Source organism: Rhinoraja longicauda, chromosome 14, assembly GCF_053455715.1.
Source record: "Rhinoraja longicauda isolate Sanriku21f chromosome 14, sRhiLon1.1, whole genome shotgun sequence".
NCBI classification, from domain to species: domain Eukaryota; kingdom Metazoa; phylum Chordata; class Chondrichthyes; order Rajiformes; family Arhynchobatidae; genus Rhinoraja; species Rhinoraja longicauda.
In genome coordinates, this window is record NC_135966.1 from 31,437,115 (window position 1) to 31,453,232 (window position 16,118).

Sequence of the window (16,118 nt, forward strand, 5' to 3'; positions counted from 1 at the left end):
CCCCTTCTCTGTGCCCTACCTGGATTCATACCTATTTCTCCCCTTCCATCTATATTCCTTCCTCTGACTTTACTATTCGCAACTCTTCCCCGACTCCCGATATTCCCAGCTCCGGCAACTCACCAGCACCGGGCGACGTTGCGGACGGTGTAGCCCCCACCGCCCATCACCAGCAGAGGGATGTTGAAGCTCTTCACAAACTCCACACAGTCCCTTCAAACAGAGCGACCAGAGTGACCATGTGAGCAAGTGACCGCGTGGGCAGAGGGGAGGGGGGCGGGGAGAGGTTGTGTGATGGGCGATGTGGACTAGAAGGGATGTTACCCATGCCCTTTGATACTGTCGAGGGGTGGGGGGGGGGACTAGGGGCAAAGGGGGGGGGCGCGGGGTATGGAGCATGGGGCAGAGACAGGGCAGGGGTCCGTGGGGTGATATGGGGGGGGGGGGGGTGTTGGGCAATGCAGGACTAGTGGAGATGAACATTACCCCTGCCCTTTGACACGGAGAGGGGGTGGGATAGAGAGGGGCGGGGGTTGGGTAAAGATGGGGTGGGGGTGAGTAGAGATGGGGTGGGGGTGAGTAGAGATGGGGTGGGGGTGAGTAGAGATGGGAGGGTGGGGTAGAGATGGGGGGGTTGGGTAGAGATGGGGGGGTTGAGTAGAGATGGGGGGCTTGAGTAGAGATGGGTGGGGGTGAGTAGAGATGGGGTGGGGGTGAGTAGAGATGGGGTGGGGGTGAGTAGAGATGGGAGGGTGGGGTAGAGATGGGGGTGTTGGGTAGAGATGGGGTGGGGGTGAGTAGAGATGGGAGGGTGGGGTAGAGATGGGGGGTTGAGTAGAGATGGGGTGGGGGTGAGTAGAGATGGGAGGTGGGGGTGAGTAGAGATGGGGTGGGGGTGAGTAGAGATGGGAGGGTGGGGTAGAGATGGGGGGGTTGGGTAGAGATGGGGGGGTTGAGTAGAGATGGGGGGGTTGAGTAGAGAAGGGGTGGGGGTGAGTAGAGATGGGGGGTGGGGGGGGAGATGGGGAAACGGGTGGGACGTGAGGGGGGGAGGAGAGGGGGCAAGGAGAGGGGGCAGAGGCGGGGCGGGGAATGTGGTACAGAGGGGGGGGAGGTCAGGGATGAATGTTACCTGAGCCCTGTGATAAGGAGATGGTGGGGTAGAGATGTGGTGGGGAGGACCAGGGGTGGGACGTGGGGGGGTGGGTTACAGTCAGGCTGGGGGGCAGAGGTGGACGTTACCCGTGCCCTGTGATACTGAGAGGTGGTGGGGCAGACAGGGTGGGGGAAGAGGGCGAGGGGGGGGGCAGACAGGGTGGGGGAAGAGGACGAGGGGGGGGGGGGGGGGCAGACAGGGTGGGGGAAGAGGGCGAGGGGGGGGCAGACAGGGTGGGGGAAGAGGGCGAGGCAGACAGGGTGGGGGAAGAGGGCGAGGGGGGGGGGGGCAGACAGGGTGGGGAAGAGGGCGAGGGGGGGGGGGGGGGCAGAGGTGGAGGACGTTACCCGTGCCCTGTGATACTGAGAGGTGGTGGGGCAGACAGGGTGGGGGGAAGAGTGCGAGGGGGGGCGGGAGCAGAGGTGGACGTTACCCGTGTCCTTTGATGCTGAGGTTGAAGCAGCCGAGACGATCACATCCCAGCGAGTCGGCGCCACACTGTAACGAGGACAGACCAACGTCAGCCAGAGGTAGACACAAAATGCTGGAGTAACTCAGCGGGACAGGCAGCATCTCTGGAGAGAAGGAATGGGTGACGTTTCGGGTCGGGACCCTTCTTCAGACTCTGGGTCTGGGTTAAGAAGTGGTCGTAGAGTCGGAGGAGGGAAGGAGGAATCACAGAGGGGGAGCGGTGAGAGAGGACGTTGCTGAACTCTCATCGAAGAGAGGAGGAGAACTTCAAAGGAGACATACCTTGAGGAGATTTCGCAGTGGAGCAGACAAAATGTGTAGGAAAGAACTGCAGATGCTGGTTTAAATCGAAGGTAGACACAAAATTCTGGAGTAACTCAGCGGGACAGGCATCTCTGGAGAGAAGGAGTGGGTGACGTTTCGGGTCGAGCCTGAAGAAGGGTCTCAACCCGAAACATCACCCATTGCTTCTCTCCAGCGCTGCTGCCTGTCCCGCTGAGTTACTCCAGCACTTTATGTCTAACATCAGCCAGAGTTTGGGAATCCCCTGGCCCCAGGAACTCACCCACTTCCCCAACCCTGACCACTGTAACTCCCCTCCCCTTCCCCACACCTCACACCTCCTCCATTGCCAGTGAGGCCACACACAAACTGGAGGAATAGCACCTCATATTCCACTTGGGCAGCTTGCAACACAGCGGTATGAAGATTGAATTCTCCCATTTCAAATAAAAAACCTCTCCACCTCCTCCCCCCCTCCCAATCAGTGCACCCACATTTCTCCACCCCCCACCCCGCTTCTCCCCCTCCTCTGCACACTCATCTCCCATCCCCGAGACCCACACTTCCCTTTTATCCCTCCCCCCTTTCCCCTTCCCCCTCCACCTTCCAGCTAAATCCCTCCCTCCAGCTTTACAGTTCACACTGCCTCTTCTATCCTTATCATGGATAGGAAAGGTTTAGCAAGATATGGGCCAAACGCGGGTATGTGGGACTAGTGTAGATGGGACATGTTGGTCGGCACGGACAAGTTGGGCCGAAGGGCCTGTTTCCGTGCTGTATGAATCTATGATACCCTTTTGTCTCCTTTGCACCATTCAGCTTTTGTCACTTACTCCACCCAGCTGTCAATCCCCCCCCACCCCACCTGTATCCACCTATCACTTGCCAGGCTTTGTGCGGGCGGCCCTCACTTCTCTTTTCCAGCTTTCTCTGCACCACTCCATGTCTGAAGAATGGTCCCAACCCGAAACGCCGTCTATCCATTCCCTCCACAAATGCTGCCTGACCCGTTAAGTGCCTCCAGCACTTTGTGTTTTGAACCCACTCTCCGTATCCGACACACCAAACATTGTCAGAGCAGAGAGAAGGCGGTGTGGGGTTCGTACTTCCACCTCATTCCTCCAATGATCCGGCCTCCCGGTGTCGTTTTAGGGAACATGGATTTGGGGCAGCAGAGTTGCACAGCGGACGATTTGCTGCCTCACAGCGCCAGAGACCCGGGTTCGATCCTGACTATGGGCGCTGTCTGCATGGAGTTGGTACATCCTCCCGGTGACCGCATGGGTTTCCTCCGGGTGCTCCGGTTTACTTCCACACTCCAAAGATGTGCAGGTTTGTAGGCTAATTGGCATTGGTAAAATTGTAAATTGTCCCCTGTGTACAGGATAGTGTTAGTGTACGGGGTGATCATTGGTCGGCACAGTCTCAGTGGGGTGAAGGGCCTAATGCCACGCTGCTAAAGTCTAGAGTGTGAAAGAGGCAGTATGCTGGGAGAGGTTGGGCCCCCGTTACCACCTCGACACCGCCCTCCCCACGGCCCGCAGACAGACATGGGGATTGACCGGCCGGCGTCTGGACACTCACCTGGAGCACGATGCAGGTGGGCTGGTAGAAGTCCACAACCTGTTTGATGACTGGCTGGAACAGCAGCCTGTAGCCTGCAACACCAAGAGAATCAGCATTACAGTCACACAGCAGGGAACAGGCCGTTCGGCCCAACTCATTCATGCCGACCAAGATGCCCAATCTGTATTCATCCTACCTGCCCACGTTTGGTCCATGTCCCTCTAAACCTTTCCTATCCATGTACCTGTCCAAATGTCTTTTTAAATGTTGTTATGGTACCTGCCTCAACTACCTTCTCTACAGCTTGTTCCGTACACCCACCACCCTTGGTGTGAAAAGGTTTCCCCTCAAGTTACTATTCAATCTTTCCCCGCTCACCTTAAACCTTTGTCCTCTGGTTCTTGATTTTCAATACAAAAGACAGTGCATTTCCCCCATCTTGTCCCCTCATGATCTACCTCTATATCTCCCACATCCTCCTGCGCTCCAAGATATAAAGTCTTAGCCTGCCCAACCTCTCCCTGTAGCTTGAGTCCCGGAAAGAATCGGACCTTACTGGACCTGATCTTGTACTGAACATTATTCCTGTATCTGTACACTGTGGACGGCTTGGCTTGTTTGTAATCACGTGTAGTTTTTAGTGACTGTAAAGCACACAACAAAAGTTTTCACTGTATCTCGGTGCATGTTGACAATAAACTAAACAACCTTGTAAATTTTCTCTGCACCCTTTTCAGCTCAGCAACATCATTCCTATGTTAGGATGACCAGAACCGAACACTGTACTCCAAATGTGGCCTCTCCAACGTCTTGTACAACTGTAACATTACGCCCCCAACTTCTATACTCAATCCCTGGACTGATGAAGGTCAGCGTGCCAAAGCCTTCTTCACCGCATTACACCGATCATTTTGTATGGCACCAGCGTTGCCTGATACCTGCTTCCAGCAAGAAACAGGATTGGGAGAAGCGGATAGTTTTTGTGGAGATTGAGAGCTTCCTCCTTACTTTGGTCATCGATTCCATCGCGGAGCGGAACATTGAGGCAGTAATACCGTCCGCTCTCAGCTCCAACTTCGTACATGTCACCTGCAGAGAGATTCGCAACTCAGCAATCGTCCCAAATACACAACAGTAGAAAGCATCTTATCGGGATGCATCACAGCATGGTCTGGGAACAGCTCCATCCATGACCCCAGGAAAAGTTGTGGACGCAGCCCAGACCATCACACAAACCAACCTCCCTTCCATTGACTCCATCTACACTTCACGCTGCCTCGGCAAGGCCATCAGCATAATCAAGGACCAGTCTCACCCCCGGTCACTCCCTCTACTCCCCTCTCCCATCAGGCAAGAGGCACAGAAGTGTGAAAACACACACCCCCCAGATTCAGGGACAGTTTTTTCCCAGCAGTTACCAGGCAACTGAACCATCCTATCACCAACTAGAGAGCAGTCCTGATCTCCCATATACCTCATTGAAGACCCTTGGACTTTGCTGGACTTTATCTGGCACTAAATGTTATTCTTTATCCTGTATCTGTACACTGTGGACAGCACGATTGTAATCTTGTACAGTCTTTCCGTTGACTGGATAGCAGGCAACAAAAAGCATTTCACTGCACCTTGGTACACATGACAATAAACTAAACTAGGAGGTTAAAGCCTCCTTCATTGCAGTGCCAAAGAAAGGTAATGTGACTGTCCCAATGATTATTGACCCCGTTGCTCCGACATGCATGAGAATGAAGTGCTTTGACGGACTGGTGATGCCCCACATCTGTGCCAGTCTCCTGGACCTCTTCGTGCCATCACTGTTGTTAGCCCGATCAAAAATACCATCAGCAATTCCTGCTATCCTGACGAACGAAGGTCACTAGGTTTACAGCGCCCACCCCCTTCCATTATGGCAGGAGGCCGTCAATTGATATTTTTAAGCCAGAGATAAGATAGATTCTTGATTAGAACAGGTGTCAAAGACAGGAGAATGGGGTTAGGAGGGAGAGATAGATCAACCATGATTGAATGGCGGAGTAGACTAGAGGGGCCGAATGGCCTAATTCTGCTCCTATGACTTATGACCTTATGAGTTCCGGCTTTAAGAAATTCACCCATACAGAATTTACAAATTACCACCCAAAAGTTGAGATACGGAATGAAAATCCACTCTTACATCGTTTATGTACAACTGAAAAAAGCCACAAAATGTATACCGAGAACGAAGGGGGACCCTGCAGAGGGGGCCCGCTAAGAAATAAGGGGGGAGCCGGCGGGGCAGGCATTAGATAAGACTGTTCAGTGAACTTTTTGTAACTTTGTCGGCGCCAGAAACACGCCGACTCATGTGCACTGCCTAGGTGAGGTCAGCTGCACGATTTTACCGGGTTGTATGCAAAGTAAAGCATTTCACTGTACCTAGCTAGGTACACATGACAATAAAGCATAATTGATGAATGGAACCCTTCGATGAATGCATAAAATTAGGCGCGTTACGGGAAATGCGGATACAGGTGCTTTCCTAGTCACACAACCCCTTCAGCGCGGGTCTCCAGTGCAACTGAATTTTCACCCCGGCCCAGCTCACCACAAAAGGTCTCACCTGTACCAGGAAAGAAGTAGTTCCCATACTTGTGGAAGGACACGGTCATGACTCTATCAGTGAGGTAAAAGGCTTCCTGCACCCCATCACCGTGATGGATATCAATGTCGATGTACAGCACCCGAGGGTGATACCTGGAGGATAATGACATCAGGTCAGAGATCGGAGAGTAGAAACAGGGAACTGCAGATGTTGGCTTACAACGAAAGACACAAAGTGCTGGAGTAACTCAGCGGGTCAGGCAGCATCTCTGGAGAACATGGATAGAGTCGAGACCCTCGCTCAGACATCACCTCCCGTCCACAGCGGCAAACACTAAAAGCACAACAGCCACAGCCTTTGACAGATTTAAAGACTTAGAACATGGGACAGTACAGCACAGGACCCTTGATGGTCCATGATTAGTTTAATTCAGAGATATAGTGTGGGAACAGGCCCTTCTGCCCACCGTCCATACCATCCAATGATCACCCCGCACACTAGTACAATTCTACACACGTGAGGCAATTTACTGAAGCCAATTAATCTACAAACCTGTACATCTTTGGTATGTGACAATAAACTAAACGAACCAAACGTTGGGGGTAACTGGAGCACCCAGAGAAACCTCACGCAGTCAAAGGGAGAACGTATAAACTCCGTGCAGACAGCTTCCGTTGTCAGTATTGTACAGGAGTCTCTGGCGCCGTGAGGCAGCAGCTCCTCACTGCATCACTGTGCCGCCCCCAGAGAGTGTTGCATGAACACAGTGCTGAGTTAAACTGATCTCCTCTGCTTGCACGTGATCATATCCCCCCCATTCCCTCCAAACCCACGGACATTTCCAAAAGCCTCTTAAACGTCGTTATTCTAATTGTAAAGGTATCTTACTTTAGCAATTCGAGGATTCCAATGACAATATCGTTCACGTAACAGAACCCGGAGGCCTGAGGAAAGAAGAATTGAGGTTTATTATTATCACATGCACCGAGCGAGGTACAGTGAAAAGCTTGGTTTTGCATGCTATCCAATCAGATAAATACAATCATGTCAAACTTAAGTACAATAGGTAGAGCAAAGGGGAAGGTACAGAGTGCAGAATAGATTTCTCAGCATTGTAGCGCATCAGTTCCAGAGACGATGTCCAAAGTCCGCAATGGAGTAGATTTGAATCGGACAGTACCGTAGCTTATTGAAGGACTGTTCGGAAGCCTGATAACAGAGGGGAAGAAGCTGTTCCCGAGTCTGGTGGGGCGCGCTTTCAAGCTTCAGTACCTTCTGCTGGATGGAAGCGGGAAGAAGGAGGAATGACCAGGGTGGGACGTCTTTTATTATGTTGGCAGCGTGAGGTACAGATGGTGTCGATGGTGGGGTGTCTGGTCTGTGTGATGGACTGGGCGACATCCACAACTCTCTGCAATTTGCGGTCATGGGCAGAGCTGTTCCCAAACCAAGCTGTGATGCAATACAGTTTCCTGCGGAACAAGGCTGAGGCCCTAGTTCATGGAAGAGCCGTTTGGATGCCTGCTAACTGTGGGAAAGAAGCTGTTCCCGAGTCTGGTGATGGGCGCTTTCAAGCTGCAGTACTTTCTGCCGAACGGGAGCAGGGAGGCGAAGGAAAGACCGGGATGGGACGGGCATATTTTAGACCTCGTGCGCATGTGGTGTGTTCTTTTCATCGCAAGGTGCATTACCTCAAATTTCTTGGCGTGGTGAAGGCCTCCTGCCCAGTTAATGGCGATGTCACACACCTAAAAACACAAGGACACATGTCAACGGCTGAGCAAAATCCCAGCGCCAGCAGTGGCTGAGTGAACACCACCTGCAGTATGTTAGTTTATCGCCACTTGTAACGAGGTGCAGCGAAAAGCTTTTGTTTGCTTGCTATCCAGTCAGTGGAAAGACTATGCACAATTACAATCAGGCCGCCCAGCGTACAGATACAGGATAAAGGGAATAAGGGGGGAGTTGGAAAGGGGATGAGGGGACATGGGGATGAGCAAGAGGGGGTGTGTTGGTGCGAGGGGGGGTGAGGATTGGGGAGGGAGAGAGAACGGTGGGGGAGGGAGAGAGAGGGAGAGGTGAGGAGAGCAAGAGGAGGGAGAACGGGGGTTGGGGCATGTGGGGGGGGGGTGAGAGGGGGTGTGGAGGTTTGAGGGGGGTGAGGGAGAGCGAGAGGAGGAAGAGGGTAGGTGAGGAGTGAGAGAGGGTGTGGGGGATATGCAGTCTGCAAGCCGGAGCAATAGATGTGAGCCCAGAGGTAGGGGAGACTGCATCATTGAGAGTGGGGTATAGGGCCGTCCACATGTGAACCGCTGACCCCCTCCGCCTTCCACGCTCTCAAACCCGACGCCAGGTCCTATCCCGTCCCTCGTGCCCGGTTACCTTGTTGTTGAGCTGCGTGGCCCCCTGCAGAGATGCCCCGGTGTAGCGGGAACAGAACTCAAACAACCCTGGGAAGACGGGGCTGCGAAAACAAACAGGGTGCAGTCAGCCTGGAGCTGGGAGCCTACGCTCCTGGTGCACGTTGAGGCCACTGAGGCAACCTCACGCCCCTCCTTACAGCAAGTAAACGCCCACACATACTGGCCACCTCAATCATAGCTCCGTGACACTCAGCCACGTTGACCAATGCATGGCACGTCCATTATTCTTTGAGAGATACAAAGAAGCAGCGGGGAGAACCACTACGTCGGTGCCAGAGACCAGGGTTCGATCCTAACCTCGGGTGCTGACTGTGTGGCGTTTCCACGTTCTCCCAGTGACTACTCCAGTATCCTCTCACATCCCAAAGACGTGCTGGTTTGAAATTTAATTGGCTTCTGTAAATCGCCCCCCTGGTGGATGAGAAAGTGGAATAACATGGAACTACTCTGAAAGGGTAGGACTCGTTGGGCCGAAGGACCTGTTTCCACGCTGTAACTCTAAAAGTAAAGAGTGCAGAGATTTACGAGCAGATCGACAGGAATGATTGGGCAGCTTTGGGCAGCTTTCTTTCAAATAAACAGGGCAGTTGTGAGACTGTTGTGTTGGACACCACAGTGGCACAGCAGTAGAGCTTACAGTGCCTGACAGTGCCAGAGACCCGGGTTCCATCCTGACTACGGGTATGGGTTTGTACATTCTCCGTGTGACCACGTGGGTTTTCTCCGGATGCTCCGGTTTCCTCCCACATCTGAAAGTCATGCAGGTTTGCAGGTTTACTGGCTTCAGTAAATTGCCGCTAGTGTGTAAGGAGTGGATGAGAAAGTGGGATAACACAGAACTAATGTGAACGGGTGATCGATGGTCGGCGTGGACTCGGTGGGCGGCAGGGACACTATCAGACGATGTGTCCTCACCAGTCGTCGCCCACGTTGAAGGTATTGAGGCTCTTGGTGAACCCCTGCATGTTGTTGGGGCTGACGCGCTGCAGGAAGTCGATGTAATCCTCCGAGTGGAAGCGACACATGTCGTGCTGCGAGGCCTGGTACGGTTTGAAGACCTGCGGAGAGGGGAAGAGTCGTCAGGACTAACCTCCCTCTGCCTGCACCTGATCCATATCTCTCCACTCCCCACATATCCATGCCTATCTGACAGTCTCTTAAACATCCCCTTCGCAACTGCCCCCACCACCACCCCCAGCAGCGCTTTTCAGGCCCCCACCACCATCTGTGTAAGAAACTCTCCTCACACATCTCTCACATCAAGGTGGCACAGTGGTGCAGCAGTAGAGCTGCTGCTTCACAGCGCCAGGGACCTGGGTTTGATCCTAACCGGGTGCTGTCCGTGTGGGGTTTGTACGTTCTCCCTGTGAGAGCGTGGGTTTCCTCTAGACACAAAGTGCTGGAGTAACTTAGCGAGTCAGGCAGCATCTCTGCAGAAAAGGAATAGGTGATGTTTCTGCCGGTTTCTTCCCACATCCCAAATGTGTGTGTGTTTGCAGGTTAATTGGCCTTTTGTAAAATGCCCCTGGTGTGTAGGGAGTGGATGAAAAAGTGGGATAACATAGAAATAGTGTGAACAGGTGATCGATGGTCAGTATGGTCTCGGTGGGCCAAAGGGCCCGTTTCCATGCTGTATCTTTCAAATCAATTCAATTTTAAACAATCTCCTTTTGTCCCTTCTCTCCTTAAAGCTATGCCCTCTCGTCTTAGACATTCTCCCCCCTCTCCCCCCCCCCCCCCCCCCCCCCCCCCCCCCCCCCCCCCCCCAGGGAAATAGTTTTTATATTAGGTATTTTCCGACTTAAGGACAAAATTGACTTATGGAGGTCTGTAAAGATGGAACCCGTTCGCTATCTCAGGGACGGTCTATGTTAATTAAATGGTGATTAAGATCACAAGGTGTTGTCTATAAAGAAAGGAAGGCTAAAGGCAAGCAGGAGAATTAACTGGAGTTTGGGAGGCCGAGAACTATCCACAGATGGTTTGCGTTGCCTGTAGTGTGAGTGGATCTCGTGCAATAAATATCTGTGTATTACAACAGGGCAGCACAGTGGCTCAGCGGTACAGTTGCTGCCTCATGGTGCTAGAGACCCAGGTTCAATCCTGACTACAGGTTCTATCTGTACGGGTTTTGGATGGTCTCCCCCATGACCGTGTGGGTTTTCTCCGTGTACTCCGGTTTCCTCCAACAATCCAAAGACGTGCAGGTTTGTACGTTTATTGGCTTCTGTGAATTGTCCCTAGTGTATAGGATAGTGCTAGTGTACGGGGTGATCGCTGGTCGGCACAGGCTCGGTGGGCCGAAGGGCTTGTTTCCGTGCTGTTTCTCTAAAGACACAAACCATCATCTTCTTGTAGAGTCCATAGTGAAGCACCAAGCTGTGTGTGAGGGACAGGCGATGTGGCTTCATTGGGTGCCCGGCACCTAAACAACACAAACAGAACTCAGTTTGAGACAGAAATAGCAAGACACCATAGAGAGCAACACATGGGATAGAAAGTGGACAGGAAAGGTTGAGAGTGATGGCTCCAAACCACCAGGATTACCACCGGCACAAAGGGGAAATCAAATATTTAATTTGCATTTTATTTCATGCATTAATCTTATTTCCAATGATTTTATTTGATTTTCATGCAGTGCTTTAATTTCGTGAATAATAAGCTGCAGAGCCAAAAATAAATAATTTTGCCAGAATTATCAATTCATTTATCTTGTTATCTTGTAATACGGGGTCATTAGGCCAATGGAGACATGAATAGCTGCAAATGCTGGTTTACAAGATAAGACACAAAGTGCTGGAGTAACCCAGGTGAGGCAGTGTCTCCGGAGAACATGGATAGGTGCCGCCTGGGCAGTTTGCGGCCCGGTGGTATGAACGTCGACTTCTCCAACTTCAGATAGCTCCTCTGTCCCTCCCTTCCCCTCCTCCTTCCCAGATCTCCCTCTATCTTCCTGTCTCCACCTATATCCTTCCTTTGTCCCACCCCCGACATCAGTCTGAAGAAGGGTCTCGACCCGAAACGTCACCCATTCCTTCTCTCCCGAGATGCTGCCTGACCTGCTGAGTTACTCCAGCATTTTGTGAATAAATCGATTTGTACCAGCATCTGCAGTTATTTTCTTATACTAATGGATAGGTGACGTTTCAGGTTGGGTGACTCAGGTCAGGCAGTGTCTCTGGAGAACATGGATAGGTGACGTTTCAGGTTGGGACGCTTCTTCAGATGTAGGGGAGGGATGTTGTTGGGGTGAAAGCTGGATGAGAGGATGGGAGGGACAAAGCCAGGCACGTGATAGGGGGTTTGATAGATAGATCACTTGCCAGGCTTTTTCCTGTCCCTCCTCTCCTCCAGCAGCCCCCAACTCCACCTCAATCAGTCGGAATGAACAAATTCAAACACCTTGAACCCCCTAGTCCTGCGCGCTCTAAACCCACACCCCCTAATCCACAGCCCGTAATCACACACCCCTTAAACCTACATCCCATTCCCTGAACCCACATCCTTAATCCCCAAACCCACACCCTGAAGCCCCTGAACCTGTATGCTCTGAACCCACACCCCAATCCTTGTGATACCACGTCCCACAACTCCTGACCATGCACCCCCTAAGCCCATACCTTGCTCCCCAGGATAACATCCCGCTCCCGTGGCCCCATAATCCTGACCCAGCACCATGCATCGCCACAGTACCCTGACCCACAGGCCCTGACCAGCACCCCCACATCCTGGCCCCACACCTGACCAGCACCCCCACACCCTGGCCCCACATCTGACCAACACCCCCACACCCTGGCCCCACACCTGACCAGCACCCCCACACCTGACCAGCACCCCCACACCCTGGCCCCACATCTGATCAGCACCCACACACCCTGGACCCACACCTGACCAGCACCCCCACACCCTGGACCCACATCTGACCAGCACCCACACACCCTGGACCCACACCTGACCAGCACCCCCACACCCTGGACCCACACCCTGACCAGCACCCCCACACCCTGGCCCCACATCTGACCAGCACCCCCACACCCTGGCCCCACATCTGACCAGCACCCCCACACCCTGGACCCACACCTGACCAGCACCCCCACACCCTGGCCCCACATCTGACCAGCACCCCCACACCCTGGCCCCACATCTGACCAGCACCCCCACACCCTGGACCCACACCCTGACCAGCACCCCCACACCCTGGACCCACACCCTGACCATCACCCCCACACCCTGGCCCCACATCTGACCAGCACCCCCACACCCTGGCCCCACATCTGACCAGCACCCCCACACCCTGGCCCCACATCTGACCAGCACCCCCACACCCTGGACCCACACCCTGACCAGCACCCCCACACCCTGGACCCACACCCTGACCATCACCCCCACACCCTGGCCCCACATCTGACCAGCACCCCCACACCCTGGCCCCACATCTGACCAGCACCCCCACACCCTGGACCCACACCCTGACCAGCACCCCCACACCCTGGCCCCACATCTGACCATCACCCCCCCACCCTGGCCCCACATCTGACCAGCACCCCCACACCCTGGCCCCACATCTGACCAGCACCCCCACACCCTGGCCCCACATCTGACCAGCACCCCCACACCCTGGCCCCATATCTGACCAGCACCCCCACACCCTGGCCCCACATCTGACCAGCACCCCCACACCCTGGCCCCACATCTGACCAGCACCCCCACACCCTGGCCCCACATCTGACCAGCACCCCCACACCCTGGCCCCACATCTGACCAGCACCCCCACACCCTGGACCCACACCCTGACCAGCACCCCCACACCCTGGACCCACACCCTGACCATCACCCCCACACCCTGGCCCCACATCTGACCAGCACCCCCACACCCTGGCCCCACATCTGACCAGCACCCCCACACCCTGGACCCACACCCTGACCAGCACCCCCACACCCTGGCCCCACATCTGACCATCACCCCCCCACCCTGGCCCCACATCTGACCAGCACCCCCACACCCTGGCCCCACATCTGACCAGCACCCCCACACCCTGGCCCCACATCTGACCAGCACCCCCACACCCTGGCCCCATATCTGACCAGCACCCCCACACCCTGGCCCCACATCTGACCACCACTCCACCGCACCTGGTCCATAGTCTACACCCCCTGACCAGCACTCTCCCTGAACCCCACCCTCCCCCACGATCACAGGTCCATGCTCTACGCCCCCCGACCAGCATGCTCCCTGACCAGCATGCTCCCTGACCCCTGACCCCTACCCACCCTCTCTCTCCCTGACCCTGACCGGCCCCCTCACTCACCATAGTGGAAGTTGCCCACATCTGGGTCGTAGAAGTAGGACACCTTCCTGGCCATCGCAGACCGAGCCTCCCGCCGCGGCACGTCACACGTCGCTGCGAACAATGCGTCCTTGCGTCAAATCTCGCTGCCAGTACTACGTCCTTGCGTCACACCACACTGCCAGTACTACGTCCTTGCGTCACAACTCACTGCCTGTACTACGTCTTTGCGTCACACCTCACTGCCAGTACTACGTCCTTGCGTCACATCTCACTGCCAGTACTACATCCATCCAGCAGCCACCTGACGTCATGACGCTTACGTTCTATGCCCAAGGGGAGGGAGGGAGATAGAGAGGGAGAGAGGGAAAGGGGGAAGCACAGGAACAGGCCCTTCGGCCCAGTGTCTGTGCTGATCATAGAGCATAGAACAGCACATGAACAGGCCCTTCGGCCCACAGACTGTGTGCTGACTATAGAACAGAACAAGAACAGGCCCTTCGGCCCACAGTGTCTGTGCTGATCATAGAACAGCACAAGAACAGGCCCTTCGGCCCACAGTGTCTGTGCTGATCATAGAACAGCACAAGAACAGGCCCTTCGGCCCACAGTGTCTGTGCTGACTATAGAACATAGAACAGCACAGGAACAGGTCCTACAGCCCATTGAACATAGAACAGTACAGTGTAAGGGGGAACTGCAGATGCTGATAGATACAAAGTGCTGGAGTAACTTAGCGGGTCAGGCAGCATCTCTGAAGAACATGGATAGGCGATGTTTCGTGTCAAGGCCCTTCTTCAGACGATCACCCATTCACACTAGTTCCACATTCTCATCCACACACTGGAGGCAATTTACAGAGGGCCAATTAACCTACAAACCTGCAGGTCTTTGTGATGTGGGAGGAATCCAGGCCACCCGGAGAAAACCCACGTGGTCACAGGGAGAACATGAAAACTCCACACAGACAGCACCCGAGGTTAGGATTGAACCGGGGTCTGGCGCTGCGTGTCAGTGGCTCTACTCACTGTGCCACTCCTCTGTCTGGGATGAGACAGAACGAAGAAGTTGTTTTGGGACTGAGATACAAAACCTGTGGTTGTCGGGAATGTGAAGTGAAAGAGATGTGTGGAAATACCCAACGGTGCCTGTGGTGAGAGGACAGGCTGGTGTCACCAGCGCAGGGAAAGCACAGGTACAGAGAGAGAGTTCAGAAACACCGATGTAGAGGATGTTCACCAGCTTCTCCTTCACATCCTCTCGGTTCCCAGGTCAAAGCAGTGTCTGCAGGAGCCCGCAGGAGGCCAGGCTATGCCCGTCTCTGTGGGAAAACGTGGAGCGCTTCTTGTTTCACTCCCGCTCACTGAACTGCTACAGAGAGGAGACGGTTGCCCATCTGTTCCCAGAGTGCGTATTTGCAAAGAGGGTCTGGTGAATGACGCAAGGGTCAGTTCATCCCAGTTTTCGTTTTTTCGTTTTAGAGATACAGTGTGGAACTAGGCCGAGTCCACACCGACCCGTGATCACCCCATACACTTGCTCTATCCTACACACTAGGGACAACTTACCTTTTACAGAAGCGAATTAATCTACAAAACTGTATGTCTTTGAAGTGTGGGTGGAAACTGCAGCACCCAGAAAAAACCAGGTGGTCACAGGGACAGACAGCACTCGTTGTCAGGATCAAACCCGAACGCCTGCGCTGTAAGGCAGCAGCTCTGCCACTGTGATACAGACCCCTACACCAGTACACTTCAGCTACACATTAATAGCGCTGTGCCACTGCGCCAGTTACGAGAATCCCGGGGATGGTTGGGTTAAGGAGTGTTTGACACCTCTGGCCTGTACTTGCTGGAATTTAGAAGGATGAGGGAGGACCTCATTGATACTTACCAAAATAGTGAAAGGCCTGGATAGAGTGGATGTGGAGAGGATGTTTCCACTAGTGGGAGACTCTAGGGCCAGAGAACACAGCCTCAGAATAAAAGGACATACCTTTAGAAAGGAGATGATGAGGAATTTCTTGAGCTAGAGGGTGGTGAATCTGTGGGGTTCATTGCCACAGATAGTGGTGTCGTAGAGTAATATTGCACAGAAACTGGCCTTTCAGCTCAACTTGTAGGAAGGAACTGCAGAAGTTGGTTTACACCAAAGATAGACACAAAATGCTGGAGTAACTCAGCGGGACAGGCAGCATCTCTGGTTTTGACTGGAAACATCACCCATTCTTATCCAGAGATGCTGCCTATCCTGCTGAGTTACTCCAGTATTTTGTGTTTCCCTTCAGCCCATGCCAGCCAAGATGCCCCATCTATACTAGTCCCACCTGCCCGCGTTTGGCCCACATCCCT

General features: G+C 53.9%; 1 protein-coding gene across 1 annotated transcript; it reads right to left on the minus strand.

Moving 5' to 3' along the window:
• Positions 1 to 119: 119 nt before the first annotated feature.
• hdac3 (histone deacetylase 3) lies at positions 120 to 13,913 on the minus strand. The gene is made up of 11 exons (XM_078411149.1): positions 13,789 to 13,913; positions 10,822 to 10,904; positions 9,395 to 9,537; positions 8,439 to 8,520; positions 7,748 to 7,804; positions 6,945 to 7,000; positions 6,075 to 6,208; positions 4,484 to 4,564; positions 3,494 to 3,567; positions 1,590 to 1,654; positions 120 to 213 (listed from the first exon to the last, which is right to left on the minus strand). Exons 1-11 carry the CDS (start codon positions 13,841 to 13,843, stop codon positions 120 to 122), a joined length of 924 nt encoding a protein of 307 aa, XP_078267275.1. The 5' UTR covers positions 13,844 to 13,913.
• Positions 13,914 to 16,118: the final 2,205 nt, after the last annotated feature.

Excerpts from the sequence above, each read along its gene's own strand:
- hdac3 (XM_078411149.1), bottom strand. The coding sequence starts at position 13,843 with ATGGCCAGGAAGGTGTCCTACTTCTACGACCCAGATGTGGGCAACTTC. Across the intron at positions 7,805-8,438 it reads CCACGCAGCTCAACAACAAG|GTGTGTGACATCGCCATTAA; the intron begins GTAACCGGGCAC and ends TTGTGTTTTTAG. Across the intron at positions 214-1,589 it reads CTCAGCATCAAAGGACACGG|GGACTGTGTGGAGTTTGTGA; the intron begins GTAACGTCCACC and ends CTCTGTTTGAAG.